Source organism: Poecilia latipinna, unplaced genomic scaffold, assembly GCF_001443285.1.
Source record: "Poecilia latipinna isolate Pla-1442-1.1 unplaced genomic scaffold, P_latipinna-1.0 Scaffold104, whole genome shotgun sequence".
NCBI lineage: Eukaryota > Metazoa > Chordata > Actinopteri > Cyprinodontiformes > Poeciliidae > Poecilia > Poecilia latipinna.
The window spans coordinates 415,354-436,905 of NW_015112720.1; the positions used below are offsets into that span (position 1 = coordinate 415,354).

The following is a 21,552-nucleotide window of genomic DNA, read 5'->3' on the forward strand; positions in this document are numbered from 1 at the left end:
AAGATATATATATATATATATATATATATATATATATATATATATATATATATATATATATATATATATATATATATATATATATATATATATATACACTGCTATATATATACACTGCTCAAAAAAATAAAGGGAACACTCAAATAACACATCCTAGATCTGAATGAATGAAATATTCTCATTGAAATCTTTGTTCTGTTGAATGTGCTGACAACAAAATCACACAAAAATCATCAATGGAAATCAAATTTATTAACCAATGGAGGCCTGGATTTGGAGCCACACACAAAATTAAAGTGAAATGTTCCCTTTTTTTTTGAGCAGTATATATATATATATATATATATATATATATATATATATATATATATATATATATATATATATATATATATATATATAAAAGATATAGTGATTACTTTGATTGTAGCGTAACATCAGGGTGAAAAATGAAATGTCACATTTTATTACATGTGAAGTTTAAAATCAACCCTCGATGACATTTACCCTTGCAATCAGTTTGAGATTTTGTGACATTCTTCTTCGTAGTGTGATACCATCGCTGATTGCAAATCCCTATGCGAAGGCCAACTCTGACTGATGGATGTGACCTTTGGTAGACCTTTCAGCTGCTCAGCGTTCGTTAACAAGCGGCGCCTCCACACTTCCGAGCGGGAGCTGCGTTCCGCTAATTCTCCCCTGCAATACAATTCCAGTAACAGGTAGTACAGTCGTAGTGAAACTGACAGCTTGTTTGCTAGCAGGATTACTAGCACTGCTCGGGGACAGGCCCAACAGCGATGGAGCGGGATCTGCGTCATATGTTGTGGAGACCAAATCTGCTTAACCTACTTTGGGTTTTTTTTTTTGGACAAAATATTTTTTTTGCCGTTTTGTTGGAAGTCCAGTGTGAAATAGCTCTCGGCTTTCCAGTGCTGTTCATCAAAATTTCAGTTGTGACAAATAATTAAAGCGCAACATGCGAGAGGCAAGTTTTTCCATGCAGCGTCTCACTTGGGGAAGGGCTTTGAGCAAGTGAAATCTGCGACGTGGGTGATGGTCTCGCTGGAGGAAAGTTCAGATACGTGGAGGAGTTTATGCAGGAATGCTGAAAAAGAAGCTTTACTCCATCTGCAGGACACTAAATATGACTAGTCATATTTATTACTAGAAATCAACTTTACCACTTGGTATATCACTGGTTGTTTTCTCAGTCTTTCTGCAAGGCAGTTGAATGTAGTCTGCATATTTAACACCATGGACTTGATAGGAAAGTCAGCCTCAACAGTGTTCCTTCAGGCTTATTACACTTTAATACAACATAAAGGATGAGGCACTAATAACTTGAAGTCAAATCATTTAAGTTGCAATTTAAAATTTTACAAATGTCGGGGCTTTCTAGGTTTCTTTTCCAGGTTTTCATTAGAACATGACCAAATATTATTTTATGTCATAGGACAGAAAAATTCAAGTTGTGTTATTCTTATGTCATGTCTGCAGGACTCATTTCTTTGCTACAAAATGGCATCTTGTCGTGAAAAAAAAGAGAAGAGAGAACACAATCAATTAACTTTGGAAGTTTACGTTCAACTAAAAAACAGGCAGCTGAAATAATCTGGTTGCTTCAGTTTAAACACTCTTAAACTTTATCTCATAAGTCAATTTTGATCTTGAGTCTTCTTTGTAGGAATCGGTCAGGCTCCCAGACAATGACTTTGCAATAATTGCTCTCTCCATCTTGCATAAGTTGTCTATTTCCCTCCAGTTTGTCATATCTTGTCCACACAGATGTTATCCTGCATTATGTTCCAGATCCAGGATTGGCCATTCTTTAGCTCATTTGAATATATGTGTGAATGCTGAAAAATGGATTTCCTCTTTAGACACCTGAATGGTTTTCTGGTCAAAACTGACCTTCAGCCACTGCAAATGTTTAAATAACCTCTTTGTAGTTTCAGAATCGCAGGTTATTAGATCAATTTTTCATGAGTTTTCAGAAACTTTTCTGTCTCTCCTCTCCATTCAACACAGAACCTCTTTTTTTTTTTTTACAAGTTTAAGCACATTTAGATGTGCTCAGAATATCAAGCAGTCTCTGTGCTTGTAAAGAATAATTGGTTGATGGATTGCAGCAAACTGAGTGACGCGTCTGTCAATGTGTGTGTTCAGATCCATGGCACCGAGCGCCACATGTGTAACGTACCACAGCATAGGTGAAGCAGCAGAGTTGGCAGAAATGTGGCGTCTGACAACGAAACAAGACAAGGGGGAGCTTTGAAACTCAGGGGGCCTCTGGTTCCCTTGAAAACAGTGTCTGACAGGAAAGTTTATAGGTGCTGGAGTGGGGTTAATATTTAACAAGTTCCCATGCAAAATGCATGAACAAAGGTAGCAACGTGTGTGAAAATGTTCCTAATTAACAAAGTTACTTCCTTTTGACAAGCATTTACATTTTACACACACACACACGCACACACGCACACACACACACACACACACACACACACACACACACACACACACACACACACACACACACACAGTGCTTGGAGCAGAATAATAATTATGCACAGCTGTCCTTGTAGAATTAAGAAATACGGAACGACAGTTGAAAATTTATGTCATAAATGCTGATTGTTAAATTGAAGGGATTTTTTTCCCCTGCTTAGATTAAGTAACTTGTTTTATTTTAAAACGTTTGGTTTGATCCTTGTAAAGCTGGTAGCCGTATCATTTTCATGCCTTTTTTTTTCTCCCTTTTTTCACAGATTACATAAAAGAGCTGGTGTGTGCAATGGCTGTCTTCGACTTGCAGGGTTTCATGCCACCCGTTCTGCATCACTTTCCTCTCTTTGCTGCACAGCCAGGTCCGACGATCTGACCACACCTCTCCTTCCTCCCCCCAAACCCTTCCTCCCCCCCTCTCATCCTCCCCTTTTTCTTGGTGTCCATCTTTCCTGGGCCCACCATGGGAGGATGCTTCTCCAAACCCAAGCCAGGTAAGAAAGATGCTTTCCAAGCTCATGTCTTAAAGGAGATTTAGAGTCCAGGTTCAGAAGTTTGCTTATGCTCACCTGAAATAGGGTTTAATTAGCTTTTAAACTCTGTGATCTGGGTGAAAACATTTTGGTTGCCCTTAAATCTTCTCAATTCTCAAATAATTTTGTCCCTTTCCTCCTGAACGAACTGGCACAATGCTGCCTTGTGTGCATTTTTCAGATCTTAAACCTAATTTTCTATGGGACTGAGATCAGGGCTTTTGTGACTGACGCTTGAAAACATCAACTTTGTTATCCTTAAGCTAATTTGTAGCATATTTGGGTGTATGTTTTGTATCATTGTCCATTTGTCCTCGAGTCCTAATTTGCTGGCTGATGTCTCAAGAAGTTGCTTCAATTGTTCCACATAATGTTCTTTCCTCAAGATTTTTGTGATGTGCACCAGTCCCTCCTGCGGCAAAACACCGACACAAGATGCTGCCACCTCTGTACTTCACAGTTGGGAAATGTGTGTTCAGGTTGAGAGTTCAAAAATAAAACTAATCAGAACAGCCAAACATATCAGTGCGACCAAAGGAAATGTCTTCCAAAAAAATGAGGCCTCTCTTGTCAATTAACGATTATGATTAACTCTGATTTTCCTGACTCCTCTTTCTTTCTTTGCTATTACTTATTGATACTAAAAAAAAAAAAATAACAGAGTGTTTGCAGAACATTAGCAGCATCTACACCAAACCTTGTTGCCAGAAGGACCAGGGAGCCTGTAGCAACGGAGGCTCCCACTGATTAGGAAAAGATTGGATGTTTTGAGTTTTGGCCTGATCAACCTGAAAATTTTCTGATTCCAATCACCTGCTGATTAGACAGTTCATCTCTGGGTTTGTAAACTGCTCTACCAGTGTGTTTAAAGAGGTTAGATAATGCCAAAACGTGAGCTACAATTACGAATAAAAGCAGATGCAGCATAAGACGCTGTGATCTAACTGCGGTTGTCTGCCATTAGGTCATTTTGTCCATCAAGAGAAATCTTGTCGTTGGATCAGTGGAATATTATTATCACAAAGACATTTATTTTTTCTTGTTTTCAGAGGTTGCAGGAAACACAAACTAGATGCAGAATAAATTAAACTGTTCAGTTTGAATAATTTTCTGGCCGCCTCCAAATTCTGCTGTGCACATGATCTCAGCCTCCTCTGTTCGCAGTACAATGTTTTGTGTGGGAGGAAGTTAAAAGCATCTTCATCAAAAGAGGATTACATGCTGAGACTCAAATATACCCTGAACAGAACATGTTGTCATGTCCCTGTTTGATATGCATCATACGGTGGAGAGAAGGAGGAGGGGAACACAGTAGGGATCTTTCACTGTAAATTAAAGACTCAAGATTTCTGAATTTATGTTAATAATTTCAACGGTTAATAGCTTACCAGCAACATATATCTTTCCAGTTTTTTTTGTATAAATCCAGGCTAGTTGATCCAGAAGTCATGAGCTAGCAGCTAGCTAAAAGAGGCCAAGACCAAAGTGAACTTCAAGCATTTAAAAACAAGCGAGTGTAGAAAGCAAAAACACAGTGGTTTATACTTCTAATTTTACTACAGTTATTCATTTTTCTACTTTATTTGAGTCAGTAACTGTTTAAAAATATTAACTGTGTTTTAAGGACTTCAATCTTTATGATTGGATTAGCCAGAGTAAGTCGTCTGTATTGGGGCTGAGTGTACAAAGGAGCTGAAGTGTCTTGGATGGAGCGGGAGAGAAGCACTGATGGCGCCAGAGTTTAGCCAAAAAGGACGACCTCATGATTTCTGTGTCCCGACCCTCAGCTATGGTCATAGATAATTACTGAAAGGACATCCGGGTCAGGTGTGGAGCTCTGTCCTCTGAGAGGAGCACCCAGCTGTTGCTCCTTTGCGATGAAGGGGGTCATTTGAGGTCAAGATGTCCTCTGAATTACCCCCCACTCCCACCCACTCTGCAGGTTTTCCAGGCACTTCCCACCACGAGGAAATCCTGAGCCAAAAGTAAACAAACGTAATAATAAATTCAATACAAATGTCTGTGATGCACGAGGGAAATTTTGAACTGTAAAGGCCCCTAAAGTCGAACATCTCACAAGCCCTGACCTATATCTATATCTATATATGTCTATATGCACTCATTCCACAAATTTACTTTCAATGTTGGTGTTTTAAAGATTTATCTGAACTACTCATTTTCCATGTGTTGGATGCACACGTCTACATTTATTAATCCACACAGCATCAGTTATCACAGGGCAGATATTATAAAATGATGTCGTTATCAGTAAGGTCATAATTCTGACTGGATGTCTCACCCCTGTTCTTGGTAGACTAAGGTCATTTAAACTGGTCAGTCTCCTGGGATATATGCTGCTTTTAAACACAATGTTTTAATTTAAATAGGGCTAGGCCCAATTCAGAGCTTTGTTTTTCAGTTTATTTCATTACAAAACTACTTCAATGAGTGCTTGGGATCATTGTGCTGTTAGAAAACCCCACATTCGCCCTGTAGTTGAGGAAAGGCTGAAGAAACTAAAGGTGCCGTTTTACTCAAATGCGATTTCTGCAGGCGTATCTCTGGCCACGTGAGTCGATGTTGATGTTAAACTGGCTTCAGTATGGACAGTGTTTTTTCAGCATCTTGTAGTACATGCTAGGCTAGCACGTTGGCGCCACCTGAGTCGTTTTCTTCCATCAGTTTAGGCCTTCCTTCAGATCTTACACCAATTTACAGCTGCTTGAATTGATCATGTCGGAATCTGCAGCATTTTAGGAAAACGCCCTGAGGTGTTCTCTAAGTTCTGTAAATCCACATTTCCCCTTCCTAGAATATCTCTGGAGTTGTTTGAGTATTTTGAGAGTTAATCGATCACAATGATGGCAGTCACAGAGAAAGTAGCAGCAGCAGCAGCAGCAGCTATAGTCAGGATCAGTAAGAAGATACTCATAGACTTTGGTCTGGTCATATGCATTGGTTGTCGGACAGGCTGTTCAGAGAACTTGTTCACTTTTGGCATCTAAGCTCATTGAAGTTGTTTGTTGTGCAACCACCATCATCTCCACCTATGATGTCTTCATGTAAGCTGCTCACTGTTGAGGTGGGAAAGTTTCAGATATGCAGCAAGTGCTGCTGTTTAAACGCCTTTATTGGAGGGTAAACGGTTCTAACATGAGCTGCGTGAGGAACGCAGGGCTTTAAAGATGTGGCTCTGTACCAACTCATTTGCATGAAAATATGCTGAAAACTTACTGATGCAGTGAAGTCACACAGCAGCAAATAAACATCCTCTGTTTTTTTTTCATGTTTGTTTCACTTCTTTACACAACACATAGCAAGTAAATGACAGCTGCATTCAAAGCACTTTGAAAACATTTCCACAATCACATACACTATTCAGAAGTTGAGTGTTAAGAGTCGCTGCCTTACAGCAGCGTCTGGAGATTCTCCTCACAGGCACACAGCAGTCCCTCCTTCTTCCTCCACTTGTGCAATTGCACTCACTATTACGATTTTCCATTGATTTTAATTAAGACTTGCTCAGCAGGAGAAAATTCCAGGCAGATTACTGTGTAAGAACCGGAATGATCAGCAAATTTTTCCAGCCGAACAGATAAAGCCTGCTGCAGTGAAGCTGGAGTTACACAGCGCCTTCTCCACATCACGGAGCCGACGGCGGCGCATCGTCCTAAAGAACCCGAATCCATACATGACAAAAATGTTTGTCAGGTCTTCACGAAAGCAGAAACTGAAAGATGCTTCTTTTTTTTTGTAATTTAAATGTGTTGTTTTACTTTTCAGGAACCCGTTTAGCACCGCAGTTTCCACAAGAGGTGAAATTACAGTTTTTGAATTATAACTCAAAGTTGTGCAAGAAATGATGGTTTCCAGGCCAGCAGGAGCTCTGAACCATCTTCACAGGTTTATGACAAAAAGATTTTGTAAAAGCGACTTTAGATCAGGGCACGATGTGTTAATTTGTGACAAATTTTTTCAGACAGGTTGTGTTTAAGTTTCTTGATTCTGCAGGCTGGTAGTAATCAGGCCTGGTTGTGGCTCGTGATTTATCACAGTTAAATTTCAAATGGGTGAGGTTAGGCCAGCACAACTCATCAAATGCAATAAACACTCAAGTTACGTTTGTTATTTGCTTGTTGATCTGAAACGTGTGACTAAAAAGCAAAAACAAAAAAAAAAGGTGAGGGGGGGCAGCACTTTTTCAAAGCGCAATGAGTTATGATTTTGTTTATTATTCAGAGCATGAGTGGCAAAATTAATGATAGAAAAAACAGTGAAGGGAGCCCAAAAATAGAAAGAAAAATTATATTCTTAAAAATCAATTTCTTTCCTGAATACTGCTTTCATTTGTCCAAGTTGTGGAGATGTCTATGATCCATAGACAACTCTCTTTTTCTAAAGGAAAAACACTCTCACAATGCACTGGTGTGAAAGTAAAAGAAAAAAGGGAAAAAGAAAACTATATTAAGAGTGTAGAGCTTTAAGGAAAGCTAACACTAACAATCAGGCAACATTAAGATGTTTATTTGTTAATAGTTTCAGTCTATTTCTATCTGAAATCACTTGGTCACTGATATTAACTGTGGCATAGCAGTGACCGCTCTGTACGCATTTATTCAGCGGGTTTCTAAGAACCACATGTCTGTGTTGTGCAGTTGAAGTCAAAGTGGAGCTCTCTCTCCTGGAAAAAGAAAAAGAAGTGGACGGCCTGTCCCCTAATGGCAAAGCGAGCCCCTTCGCCGACTGCAGACCGAATGGGGCCCTGGCTCACAGCTCTGACGAAGACTCCATGCTGCTGCCGCTCAACCACAACTCCCGGGAATATGTGGAGGCCTCCGTGTGTCACGTTAAAGACCTGGAAAATGGACAGTAAGGAAAAAGGAATCATATATTTACTTTATTTTATTTTTTTCTTACAAGAAGCAGATCATTCTGCTTCCTTTCGCTCCTGCATCCCCTGCACCTTAAAGGTTTTGTTATGTTAGACATCGTCTTTTATTAAAATATATGTGATACAGTAAAGCAAGGTATTCTTTACTTTTTAAGAGGAAGGAAAGACATGCATGGTGTGGAGTTTTGTTTTGATGAATATAAATCAGAAGAATGTGTAACATGTCATGTTATTCAACCTTTTGCTTCAAATCAGGTTACAAGTCTTTTAAAGAACATCTCTACCAGCTTTGCACATCTACTCACTGGATGTTTTGCTCATTCTTTATTGTAAGGCAGCTTAAGATCACTCAGACTGCACTTTGACTAGGACACGTTGAGCTAAACCCTGCCATTGTGGCTCAGGCTGTATGTCAGACTGAGCCACACCTCAAAATCAAGTGTTTACAGCTTCGAACGCATGTTTTCTTACAGAAAGTCCTTGTATCTGTAAGTCAAGCACAGTGTTATGCTGCCATTTGCACGGTGTGCTCAGAGTGATCTACATTAGTTTTCCTCCGCACATAGTGTGCTGCATGTTGGTCAGAAGTTTCAAGTTGGACTCTTCTGATCAGAACGTTGCAAAACGGAAACTGAGCTTTTCTTTCAACAATGGCTTCTTGTGAGAAATGTTCTGGATCTCTGCAGCTCATCCAAGGTTACCAAGGGACTCCTGGCTCTTTTCAGGCAGTGGATATTTTCTTACTACCTAACTCTGATCTAAACTTCACCACTACTTTTCCCCTGACCCGTCTGCTCTCTTTCTTCCTTGATCTTCATGGTGCCGTTTGTCCACTAGTACAAACCTCCACAGAACAGCAACACAGGTGGAAGCTATTTAATGATTAAGGGATTCATGAAGGCTTTTATTTCCTCTTTTATTTAGGGATATCACATCAGTGTGAGGATATGGCAATAAAATATATTGAAGCTTGTTGTTGTAATGCGACCAATTGTGAAAAAAGCCTTAAACAAAGCTGTTATGGTGATTCTACCAAGGCTTTGATTGAGCTCAGGCTGGACATCTACAGCAAACGTCCGACAGGTTGTTCTAGTTTCAGCTGGTTGATATGCTAACTTTACACAGATGGATGAGTCTACTTCTATATTAGGCTTGTGTTGCCATCCAGAATCATTGAGCATTATTTAATGAGTTTGCTGTGTCTAAGTTTAAGCCCTGAAGCAGGGAGTCAATGGCAGCAAAGAAAACAGTGATGAATAATGAATATATAAAAGTGTACAGAAAATACAGACTTTTTTATGCTAGCAATATAAGAACCAGAAAACTAAATGCAGTCTCAGATACTGTGAAACAACAAATGATTTTGCAAGGCGTTGTTGCTGTTTTCACATTATGCATAATTTAGTTTCCCCCTTGAATTTGTCGTTTGGCTGATTGTTGAATTAGAACCTGCTCTGTTTTTGCTTGGCTGATTGTTGAATTAGAGCCTGCTCTGTTTTTTCGCCTGGGACAGAATGCGAGAGGTGGATCTGGGATGTGGCAGAGCTTTGCTCATCAAACAACACGGGGAGTTTTCCGCCATGGCCCACAAGTGTCCGCACTACGGAGCACCGCTGGTCAAAGGTCAGAATTGTGTTGATTATCATTGCGACTATTATTTTCCATCACTTGAACACCTTTGACTTACCATCTCTCCTTGTAGGTGTCCTATCCAAAGGACATGTGCGCTGTCCCTGGCACGGCGCCTGTTTCAGCACAGCAACAGGAGACATAGAGGACTTCCCAGGTCTGGACAGTCTGCCTACCTTCCAGGTGACCTTCCCTGCTGCTGGTCCCTCCTAACACTTTGTCTGCCTAATCAAAAAAGTGAACACGTCGCTTGATGTCTGTTTGCTCCAGGTCAGAGTTGAGAAGGACAAGGTGATCATTCGTGCAAACAAGCAGGTAATAAACAAGCAAACAAAAACAACAACAAAAAAAAGAATGGGAATAATTTATCTAAAACTTTTTCACATTTTGTCACATTACAACCACAGACTTCAGTGGATTTTATTGGAGTTTCTTGTCATGGATTATTAGCAAACTGAGCAAAATTCTGAAATTGGAGAAGTATTGATGATTTCCAGAGATTTTGCATGGATAAAAATCTTAAAAGTGTGGCATGGATTTGTATTCATCTCCTCTAAGTTGTCACTTCGTAGAATCAGTGCAATTAGGGCATGTCTTTACCACTGGTGGACATCTGCAGTCTCAGGTAATTGCTTTGTCCGTTTTGGAAAATTGCTTTGACTCAAATTAGATGGAGAACAAAATTCAAGCAACGGGCTTTACAGTTTATATTGTCGGCTAAACTTTGACCATCCTCACACATGAACATGCTTTAATCTGAACTATTAAACTATCGGTATTAGATCTAGCTGGTAGTTTAAGGTGGTTGAATATCTGCTGACGGTCTGTTGCAGCCTCTAACAGGTTTTGTTCCTGCTCTGTTTTTAGCGCTATCCTTCCATCAACTCTGACGAGCTCCTGGCTTTCTTTCAGCAATAGCTTCACATTTCCATGAAGGTCATTTATGGACTGCAAAACTTATATCTTGTTGACAGATTTGTCCACTTGATTGGTGGATCTCTGCAGCTCCTAGGCTTTATTACTGCACCTAAGACGTTAGTGCTCCCCGGACTTCACCTGTCAGTTTAGTTGGATGTCCATGTCTTGGTTGGTTTGTTGCTGTACCATGTTCAGATGATAGGCGAAGCGCCACTCTTTTGAAGTTTTCAAAGCTCTGTACTTTGTTTTATAATTTGTCAAAATGTGAAAAAGTTCTGCAGGCAGAAGTTGAACAAAGCTGCTAATGAATTCATTCATCTTTAATACCGTTTCAGGCTCTTCAGTCACAAAAGAGATCGAAACCCATGTCCCGATGTTCTGCCGTCATCAACTCCAACACCGGCTTCAGCCATGTTCTCATCGTCGGCTCAGGTTGGTGTAGACCACCAACTTGTTTTTAATATGAAAAAAAAACTGTTTCCATATCTTCTTCTTAAAAGACAATAGTGTTGAAATTTGTGAATTTGTCGGCAGGTCCAGCGAGCCTGGTGTGTGCAGAGACACTGAGGCAAGAAGGCTTCACAGATCGCATCGTCATGTGCACCATGGACAGACATCCTCCGTATGACAGGCCTAAACTGAGTAAGGTTTGTACACAGACTCCAGCTATATACACTGAGACGCAGCTCATTATGTCGGGAAGCTTACATAAGAGACTGCAGAGTTGCTGCTTTGGTCAGTGGCTCTTTAGGGAACAGCTACTTATTGTGCAGCAGCCAAGCTTAAGAAAGTTGAGAGTTGGGACAGTTCTACAGAGCCTCAGGAAAGCAACCACCACAATCTTGAATGTCATTTATTAGGAATTTATTTGATGGATCAACACAAAGTAGAGCTTAGCTTTGAAGTGGAAGATGAGTTAATGGGAAGATCAATGGAGCAAAACAGGATAATGATGGATAAAAATCTGTCTGCAGCTGCAAAAGAGCTTGAGAATAAGGCAAAGGTTTACAGTCCAGCAGGAAGATGGTGCCAAACCATCAATCAAAGCTACAAAACGATTGTTTAGATTAAAGTACCCGCATATGTTAGAATAGATGAGCCAGTCAAGACTAAATTAAACTGAGAATCTGTGGCAAGACTTGAAAATTGCTCATTTCCATCCAATCTTACTGTGATTGAGCTGTTTTACAAAGAATGAGCAACAATTTTGGTTTCTAGATGTGAAAAGTTGGGGTAAAATTTCAGAAAACTGTGGTTCTATAAACATTTGACTCCATAGTCTAAATAGTAATGCACAGAACATTTTGTCAGATCTGTAAATGTAAACAAATTTCAGTCCATTTCATAATTATTCCACACCTTATTTTGGTGTAGTTTGTGGTTGTAAAACGTAAGAAAATGTGAAGAAGTTCAAATGATGCAAGGCTTGGTATAGACTAAAGAAAAGAACATTATTAGCTTTTTTATTACGTCCACAAATTATACTGATGATGGCTCAGAATACCGTCATAATATTAAGTTTAAAATGATCTTTAAACAGTTTTCAGCAGGGTGAAATAGAAATGCGGTTCACGGTTTTTGCTCTGTGTTGGTAACTTTGTTGTCTTCAGTCTTTAGAAAGCACAGCAGAGCAGCTGAGGTTACGCTCCATGGACTTCCTACAGGACCACGACATTGAGCTGCTCACAGAAAAAGAGGTGAGGGACTTTGGACAATTTATCTAATAAATGAAACCATTTTTTTTTTTTTTAAGTTTGTTTAAGCAAAAAGTCTCCAACAATCGTTTTAGGTTGTAGCAGTAGATGTTAAGACTCGATCTGTAACTTTTGAAGACGGCTTGAGGATGGAGTACAGGAAACTCTTTATTGCTTCAGGAAGCAAGTAAGAAAAATAACTAATTCTGTCTGATGACTAAGTAGCCGAAACTCTTAATGCCTAATTTGATTTAATTGTTTTAAAGACCAAAACCAATGAGCTACAAGGGGAAAGACGTCAAGAATGTTTTCCATCTCCGGACGCCTGAGGATGCTAACAGCATAGCGAGGCTTGCCAACAACAAGAACGCCGTGATTGTGGGAACGTCTTTTGTTGGTGAGACAAAAACTCATATTTAATTATTTCGTTCTCAATTAAAGTAAAATCAAATAAAAAAATGTGCGTTTAATATTCAAAATGGCTCAGCATTGTTTTTTATCCTTATGACTCTGCAATATGCCCAATGCTCAACAATAGGCTAAAAACAGCCTGGTAAGAAAATTTAAATGTGTTTAAAAAGATAAAAATTAATAAGTAAGTCACTTCATTGGACACTTCCAGTTGGTGTCATTACTTAATTAGATTTTTAAAAAGCCAAGATAAAAAAACTGACATTGCTCCTTTTAAAAATATATTTATTATTATTATTATTACTAATAGACTATTGCTGTTTTGTGTGCACAAAAGTGTAGATCCTGAAGATTTACTGTCTTTCTTTTCATCTAAGCATGCTGTTTATAATAACTCTTTATTTGTTTTTATTTGTTTGTAAATTTGCCCTTACACATTCGGCACAGTATCTTATTCTTATTTTTCTGTTCCTACCTTAGTATGAATCAGCTGTGGAGAGGTGATGATTTTAGCTTGGTTTGGGCACCTTGTGGTCACTAAGTCGACTGCAAACTCATCTGTAAAATCTGGTATGCTGAGGAGATCAAAATATATTAATGTGCAGTCAAAAGTCCAGGCTTGAATCCAAAGGCAGACTTGAAAAATGATTTTCACAAACACCATCCATCCACTCTGTCTGAGCTTCGGCAATTTTACTAATTAGAATCTGCAACAGTTTCAAAGCTGGCAAATTCATCATATATCCACAGTAGAGCTGAGTCTGGTTAATCAAAGTATTTACTTCCTGGGGGCCAAACACAAATGCAAATTCACTTTTCATGTTTTTATTAATTTAAAAAATGTTGAAACCCATGTACCTTTTCCTTCTACATCACAAGTAGGGTCTACTTTGAGTTATATATAAAACAACTTAAAGTTGAAAAATTACAACTTAAGGTTGTTATTTGTAGGTTTTGTCCACATTTTGTTTATGGTGACAAAATGGTTCAGTAGGATGTGTACTTTGCAGTGTAATTATTGTGGCCAGGGAATGAAACTGTTTGATGGGACTCATAAGCAGCCGCTTTATGCTGGAGAGCGACTGGTGCTTTAAATTATGACAACGTTACTATTGGTTTATGTGCAAAGGTAGAAAGATATATAAAAGTCGGACAACAGGAGGCAGTGTGGTGCTTTCGCAGATGCTGCAGCAGAAACATATAAGTCCTCCCAGTCATGCTGACTAAACAATATTAAAGACTAAATACGGCCCTGTGTAGAAAAAATGCTTTTTTTAAATGCAGAAATATAAAAAAAAAACACTGATTGTGAGGTTTTGTCTTTGTCTCTAAATTCTCAAGGACCTTCCTGAAATAAAAGAATAGCTCACATGAGTTTGAAGCTATAATACAGAGAGCTTGTTGCAAGGATACACCTGCAGACCACAGAGGGTGCAGAGGGAGGAGTTTTCAATGTTCACTGTTTAAAAGTTGGGGCTGGCCTAATAAATGGAGAGGGATTTGCTTAGACAGATTAAAATAAATGCATGAAAACATTTCCCACCTTGTGTTTTGTTGTGCTGACAGGTATGGAGGTGGCTGCAGCTCTGACTGATAAGGCCCACTCAGTGTCTGTCATCGGGATCGAGCCGGTCCCCTTCAAAAAAGCTCTCGGGGAGAAAGTAGGGAAAGCCATAATGAAGGTAAAGGCTCCCTCCGTCCTGGGAATTTAAGCCTTTGTGAACATGAAGCACATCCACAGCGCCGTCATCAGTATTCTCCCCGAGAATACGCTGCTGGTTAAAATGCAAATCCCATTAGTTGTTTCTCCTGCTGGTCAATACCGCGCCAGAAATTGGAGCAGCGATTGATCACTGAAAAGAAGTGGAGGCTGCTGTGACGTGTCCCTGTTGTGGTTTCGGTGTAACTCTGAGGTGTCTTCGTCTCTGCAGCTGTTTGAGACAAACAGGGTGAAGTTCTACATGCTGAACGAAGTGTCGGAGATGATTGGTCAACATGGACAGGTATTCAGAAAGTGAGAGAAATAGCAGGACATACTGCTTAGTCTCCTCCTCTGCAGAATCTGGAAACCTTAAAGTTTAAAGTATTTATTTATGTAACATGAAATAATTAAGTGAACACAAGTGCAGCAGCTACTGTTTTACATCAAAATGAACCATTTTTGCCCCCTGTTTCACAGCTGAAGGAAGTTGTTCTGAAGAGTGGGAAAGTCCTGCGGGCGGACGTGTGCGTCATCGGAGCAGGTAGTAAATGTGCTTTCTCTCTTTTTTCCTGCCAGCCTCCTACATGTTAAGCCTGCTGACATGACTCTGCTTCTGCAGGGAGTGTTCCTGCAACAGGGTTTTTGAAACAGAGCGGCATCCACTTGGACTCAAAGGGCTTCATCACCGTGAACAAGGTGTGCTGCAGTCCTCTGTGGTCTGAGTAGAAAGTCTACCTTTGTTGTGTTTTTTTTCTTTCTTTTTTTTCCCACTAACGTTCATCTCTGCTGCAGATGATGCAGACAAACGTTGACGGGGTGTTTGCTGGAGGAGACGTGGTCACGTTTCCGTTTCCACCTCGCAACAACAAGAAGGTGAACATCCCTCACTGGCAGATGGCTCATGTGCACGGTGAGCGGGTCAAAGCTCGGTTCAGACTTTGGAAAGCTGTCAAAGACGTGTGTAAGATTTATTTGATTTCTCTCATTGTTGCCGACAGGCAGGGTGGCAGCTCTCAGCATGATGGGCAGAGTCTCCGAGTTCAAAACTGTGCCTTACTTCTGGTCGGCCATGTTTGGGAAGACCATTCGCTATGCAGGTGGGGGCAAGGGGCCGCGGAGGATGTTCCCTGACCCGGAGTATTTTGAAGAAAAATATACCTTCTGATGAGATTTCAAAGTTTTTTAAAGTGGAAAATTAAAAAGACAGGCATTGGTGTCTTAACAGCTGGGTGTAAAAGTGATTTACTATTTTTTAGATTTTAGATATTTTCATTTCACAGTTTGGTTATTTCATGTAATTTCTTATCCTTCACTTGGATGAAAGAAAACAATAATTAATCCACATTAATATTTTTTCTGAATTAGGAGGTGTATTAAAAGTGAATTAACCCTTTCATGCATAGTGGTTCACTACAGTGGACAGCTGCCTAAAAGCCATGTTTTTATGTTATAAATGCACACAGACCACTGAAGTGGACACTAATGCATCATAAAATACACTATCAATTACTTGTCATCAGCTGCAATTGCAAGTAATGATCTTTGTTAAATCCAATATGGCCGACAGACAAAACAGCATGCCGACCGACCCGGTCCCTCCTTCTACTGTACACGACTCTTGCAGGTAAAAAAAAAAAAAAATATTGTGACATTAGATAACCCATAAAGAACAATACTACTGATGTGTTTTTCAAATAACAACTTTGGATTTGGAGAATATAGAAAATAAAAATAAAAAATTGGAAAATAAATCCCAACACAATGGATCACAATTCATGCATGAAAGAGTTAAATCAAAATTTTAACATTTCTGCTGTACTTTGCAAAACAAACAAGCTAATTCATATCCATTTCAGACCAGTTTCATCTAAATTCTGATACAGTCCAATCATCTGTCATCCTGAAAGTATTTTTTTCCAAAATACATACAGTGCCTTTAGGAACATCCTCCCTGAAAAAGAAACGCACATCATAGCTATTAAGATGAAAAACTCAAACCATTTTATGTGTCCTTTTCCGTGTTTTGAGGTTATGGCGATGGATTTGATGATGTCATCATACAAGGAGATCTGGATGAATTACGATTTGTTGCTTTTTATACAAGGTAACTGTTGCACTTTTAGACTGTAAGCCAACTAAAATATTTGGACTGTTTTACAATCGTTCGTTTGCTCTGTTCCCGTCTGAAGGAGCGAGGAAGTGGTTGCTGTCGCCAGCATGAACTATGACCCCATCGTATCTCGGGTGGCAGAGGTCTTGGGATCCGGAAAGACGATTAAAAAGCGAGACGTGGAGTAAGTCTCCATTTGGGATTTTATACTCATCGCAGTTGGAAGTTGTATTTTTAAAGTCTTGGAAAAAAAATTCACTGGGTGTTTGAGTTTGGGACTTAGAAAAAAAAGAACGCTCTAAATGTAAAACATGAAAACATGATTAGCTAATAAAAGCTGCAGAAGCTTTAGGTTCTTTTTTTTTAACATTTTTAAATGTTTATCGTATGGATAAAATACAAAAAATCCAGCAAGATTGTTTACATTCTTACAATCATGAATCTCGCCTTATTTGTTCAATTAATTTAAAGTTAAGATTTAATTTCAGTCAAGTGGCTGCATTTTAGTTTGACCATCATTCAGTTTTTGCATGAATGATGCCTTGGAGTTTCCTTGCACAACCAAAAACATCCTCAGTCCTCCAATAAAACCCATCGAGACAAAATTGTTACATATTATTTTGTAACTTTTCAGGATCTTTACAACCTACAGAGTAGATTGGTCATGCAAAAAATAAAAAATAAAAATAAAAAATGCTGGCTGCTTGTGGCATTCCTGTCAGGCCATGGCGCCCTGGGTGGTGAACCATACATCCAATGTTAAAATTGGTCCCTGAAGGCCACTGCTGGTTTATAGCCGGGGACTGGTGTCCTGTAACTTGTCCCTGCTCCAATATGTCTGAGTCAAATGGCTGAATTACCTCCTCAGTAGTCAAGTTTTGCAGAGTCTTGCTACCGACCTTATTATTAGACTCAGGTGTCTGAAGGCCTGGGTTTGAAGACCCCTGGTTTATAGCAACATTACATTAATACTTCTTGCATGTTCATTGTATTGAGTCAACTCATGCTACTGTATTTCTAAAAGCTTGATACAAAAACCGTTGTGTTTCGAAAAGAAAAAAAAGTGAATGTCTTCAACAGTGACAGACGACATTGTCTCTGTCAAATACAGTGGCTTATATGTCAGTGTTGGTTTGTAAACGTTGCTGTTAAAATGTCCATTTTGTCTTGTCTTTTTGTTGTTCTACTGATCTTCATCTCTCTCGTGTCTTTCAATTTTGTGTGCAAACAAAAACTGAAGGATGTTAGCGCTCCTTGGCAAGTATGGAAAAACACGAGCTAATCCTTTTTATATGCAGCTGCACCTTATCCACCAGCTCAAAAATGTAATAAAACTCTTTATCAGCAAGGATTTGACCACTATTGCTGTGTTGCAGGACTGGAGACATATCTTGGCTGATTGACAAAGGCTCTCATTGACTTCACCTCTGGAGTTCCCTAAAGGACAGACCCAAAGTCCACTGGATACCCTCACATGGACACTTTGGTGCTGAGACCCTGAGCAGCTATCCTACTTCATTCACAGAAACACAGCGGACTCGATTCTCCGTCTGTCGGAGGCTCGCTCTGCTGACGACGACAGTATAACATGTTTTGCTCCGGAGAGACACTTTAACGTGACAAACTGAACCACACAGGGCTTGAACACACTGAATCACTGTGTGGGCAGATGTTTTTGTTCACAACAAAGCAATATTTCAGCCTTCGCGCTGCTGCAAGTTATATCTACCTGTACTTTTTTGTTTATAAGAAGCCAGAGAAGGGCATGGGCATTTGTTTTGTATAAATACGACTGTACATAGTTATAATCCTGATTGCACTGTAACAACAAAAGAGAATACACAGTTTTGAGTGGGGAATAGATCGACTGTGCTCTCACACAGACCTTAGATCTGCATGGTAGAACTTACTGCGGTAATAAAAATAAAATGACGAGTCCCAAACCAGAGAATATTAATAAAGAAGCAGTAAAAATAAAAGCTTAAATCAGCAGCAGAACAAGTCCTCTTTAGACCAACCTTGAGCTTTAACGAGCTCAGTTATATGCACATGCATTTAATTTGCAACGAGATAATGTACTTCTTTGTATATGTTGCCTCGCTAGTAGAGTAAATACATTAAATTTTAATCATGTTTCTAATTAAGCTAATTATTAGTTTGTGCTTGCACAATAGATTCACGTTTTTCAAAAAATAAACAGCAATAACTCATCTAGATGAAAACTAGAAACTGTTTATTTTTGACGTTTCCAGACTCCATAGGGACTTTATTTGTTACTAACTCAGGGAACTGAGGTTTGTGGCCCAGGCTGATTGCTCCCTTACAGTCGCTGTTGCTTTAATATTCTCCCCTGTGATCTCACCGCTTCCCCTCGTTTTCCTTTAGCGATGCTTTGCAATGTGCTGAGAAGTGCAGAGCAGATGTCTCATAGCATCCTGGTCTAATGAGGATCCATGCATACTTGATCCTTGACGCTTAAAGTCAACGAGGCAATTTGAAAAGCATTGTTCTTCCTACAGAGAAGCTGGAATGATGGTTTTATAACAACTTTGAAATAAAAAGTGATCCAACAGTAAAGGCCCACTGTTGCTGCTGTGTTTATTTCAGTTTTAACACTTTCTTTCCTGTGTGCATCCTTGATTGGTGTTGGCTGTTTTCTGCAGTTTTAAACCCAGCATGGTAAGAAAATGAGTCGTCTGTGGCGGTCCATCAAGAGCCCCAATCAACTAATTGTTTCATACCTGCTTTGAGGTTCATTAGATTTTTTTTTTGGTTCTGTTTCATTTAAAACAGGGCTGCATAGTGATGCAGTTGGTAGCACTGTTGTCTTGCAGCAAGAAGGCCCTGAATTTCAATCCTGGTCTGAGTCCTCCCTGTGGATGTGTGGGTTCTCTACCGTCCTCCCGTAGTCCAAAAACATGTAGGTTGAGCTCTCCAAATTGTCCTTAGGTATATATGTGTGTGTGGTTGTTGGTCCGTTGTGTCTCTGTCCTGGATTAGGACCTGACCAGGGCGTATTGTCGCCCACTGACTGCTGGAGAAAGGCACCACGACTCTGCAAGGATCAGTAGGTACATTAGATGGACAGTCTAAATAAATGTTCTTTATTCTGCTCATTGTTTACTTACAACATTTTACTATTACTTTTACTATTATTATTTTACTATTACTATTTTAAGCATTAGTAATATTATTTATTGTGATCATAACATTAGTCATAGTAAAATAAGCAACGTCTACCAGCAGGTTTCTTATAATTTACCACATTTTGTCAACTTACAAACAACAACATGCGTAAAGTAATGGATAATTGTACATGATTTTCATATTGTTTTGCAAATAAAAAGGTAAAACCTTTGGTGTGGATTTGTCCTGTGTCCAACTGCAAACATGACTCCATGCACTCTCTTCCATAAAGAACAGATTTGTAAAACGTACTGAAGATTGTGGTTGTAAATGGACAAAATGTGGAAATTCGGAGTGTCGTCCAAACCTCTTAGTTCAGAAGAGTGAACTGAACCAAACTGGGATCGGAACCACAAAGAATAGAACTGGGTGCAACACAAAACCTTCAAAATACTGCATACAATTACTTTAAAGTTATATGAGATTTTAACATATGGTTACTTTACAAAGTACTAAATCATCAATCAAAATAAAGTGAATAGTTCTGATTAAACTCATTGGCAGCAACTGGGAGCAGGTTTGGGATGAAATGTTTTTTTCTAGATTAATAATATACAAGAGACTGAAAAGTTTAAGTCCATAAAAATATTTTATTTCAAACAAAGAAAAACAGATCGATTTAGATTTATTTATTTTTTAATTATTGACAAACTGTTTCAGGGGAGAAAAACAAAATCAGTTAAGTTCAAGACTAAAGAAATATTAAAAATAAAAAAATACCACAGAATGGCTGAATTCATAAGTTTAACTAATGATACATGAAATCATTTTAAAATAAATGTATTTATAAAAAGACAGAATACCTGAGAGGATTCTAACACACAAAACAAACTAGACGCATTCACAGTAATATTGCAAACAGCCCGAAGAAGAGCTTTTAAAATGTTTTGGATCAGAGATGAGTAAAGATGCACCAATCCAAAGCTTTTGTCACAATCAATTGTATTGTTTTAACCTCTTAAATGACACATAAACAAGGAAGTGTTTGATTTTTGTAAACATTTCACAGAACTGAAATAAATAGCCATGAGTAATTATGGGTAATGGCAAGGCAAACAATATTTTAATGTATTTACAATTCACAGAAGCTTCATGAAAAAAAATGTTTAAACTACAAAAGTGTGTTTTGAAAATAACCTTCTCACAGGCATTAAATGGTTTTCATTAAGCCCACATTTCTGGGTTAAAAATATTTTTTTATTGGTTTAAGTAATTTAATAATCTTATTTGTTAAGTGACAATCATCACAGCTCAGAAAAATAAAGACTTAAACCAGCAGTCTGTGTGTATCAATATATATATTGTGCTTTACTTAGTGAACCGAGTTACTGACAAACTATGATGAGGAATCCAATTTGCATTTCCCGTGAAACATTCAGCTGTAAATGATCCTAATTGACCGAGTGCAATTACTTATTTGACTCACAGCGGATCTAAAAAGGAAACATTGGCCTAAGAATGAAAACAAATGAGATGCCAATCTTTTCCATTCTTGCAGTTCTCTCTTTGAGACATTTAAATATCTGGTAATCTGGTCCCAGTAATTAATATACTGGCCTGCTAATTTTACTGATCAGCAGGAAACAAATTAATCAGTTCAAAAATGCTGACATTTAATGAGGCATGACGGTTTGGATAGATGCACCCCTTCGAGTATAAAGCACCACAGCTGGTGCCGCCAATAAATATTCATGAATCACAAACGCTGGAGTGAAGGCATTAAGCGGAGCTAACGGTTACTCATCAGTTCAGTGCTGCAGCTCAGCTAGGAGCGACACATTAGTGCAGTGACTGCACTGCTCTTCCTGCTTCACTAAGCTCTTGCTACTGTATGTTTCAAACTATAGAAAACAAAAACTTTCCAAGATGGTGGACAGTTTTTTTTTTTTTTTTTTTTTTTTTTTTTTTTTGGTTTTTTTTTTTTTACAATTTTTTTTTAAACCCGCGGGGTTAACCGGGGACATTTTTTTTCA

The 21,552-nt window shown here is 38.8% G+C and overlaps 1 protein-coding gene across 3 annotated transcripts in view; it reads left to right on the plus strand.

Moving 5' to 3' along the window:
- aifm3 (AIF family member 3) overlaps nt 1–18,970 on the plus strand; it is a 25,155-nt gene extending 6,185 nt beyond the window's left edge. Inside the window, exons 2-21 of one of the 3 annotated variants that reach the window (XM_015027621.1) lie at nt 2,769–2,999; nt 7,694–7,907; nt 9,443–9,552; nt 9,632–9,741; nt 9,829–9,873; nt 10,812–10,908; nt 11,011–11,123; nt 12,087–12,173; nt 12,266–12,357; nt 12,437–12,567; nt 14,148–14,263; nt 14,513–14,584; nt 14,761–14,824; nt 14,903–14,979; nt 15,076–15,193; nt 15,282–15,380; nt 16,312–16,387; nt 16,473–16,577; nt 17,634–17,654; nt 17,770–18,970. In XM_015027621.1, the coding sequence (XP_014883107.1) occupies nt 2,969–2,999; nt 7,694–7,907; nt 9,443–9,552; nt 9,632–9,741; nt 9,829–9,873; nt 10,812–10,908; nt 11,011–11,123; nt 12,087–12,173; nt 12,266–12,357; nt 12,437–12,567; nt 14,148–14,263; nt 14,513–14,584; nt 14,761–14,824; nt 14,903–14,979; nt 15,076–15,193; nt 15,282–15,380; nt 16,312–16,387; nt 16,473–16,577; nt 17,634–17,654; nt 17,770–17,812 (1,821 nt within the window). In that variant the 5' untranslated portion in view covers nt 2,769–2,968 and the 3' untranslated portion in view covers nt 17,813–18,970. Of the gene's footprint in view, nt 1–2,768; nt 3,000–7,693; nt 7,908–9,442; nt 9,553–9,631; nt 9,742–9,828; nt 9,874–10,811; nt 10,909–11,010; nt 11,124–12,086; nt 12,174–12,265; nt 12,358–12,436; nt 12,568–14,147; nt 14,264–14,512; nt 14,585–14,760; nt 14,825–14,902; nt 14,980–15,075; nt 15,194–15,281; nt 15,381–16,311; nt 16,388–16,472; nt 16,578–17,633 lie in introns of all 3 variants that reach the window. The other 2 variants (XM_015027620.1, XM_015027622.1) reach the window with 2 other exon arrangements.
- The last annotated feature ends 2,582 nt before the right edge of the window (nt 18,971–21,552 follow it).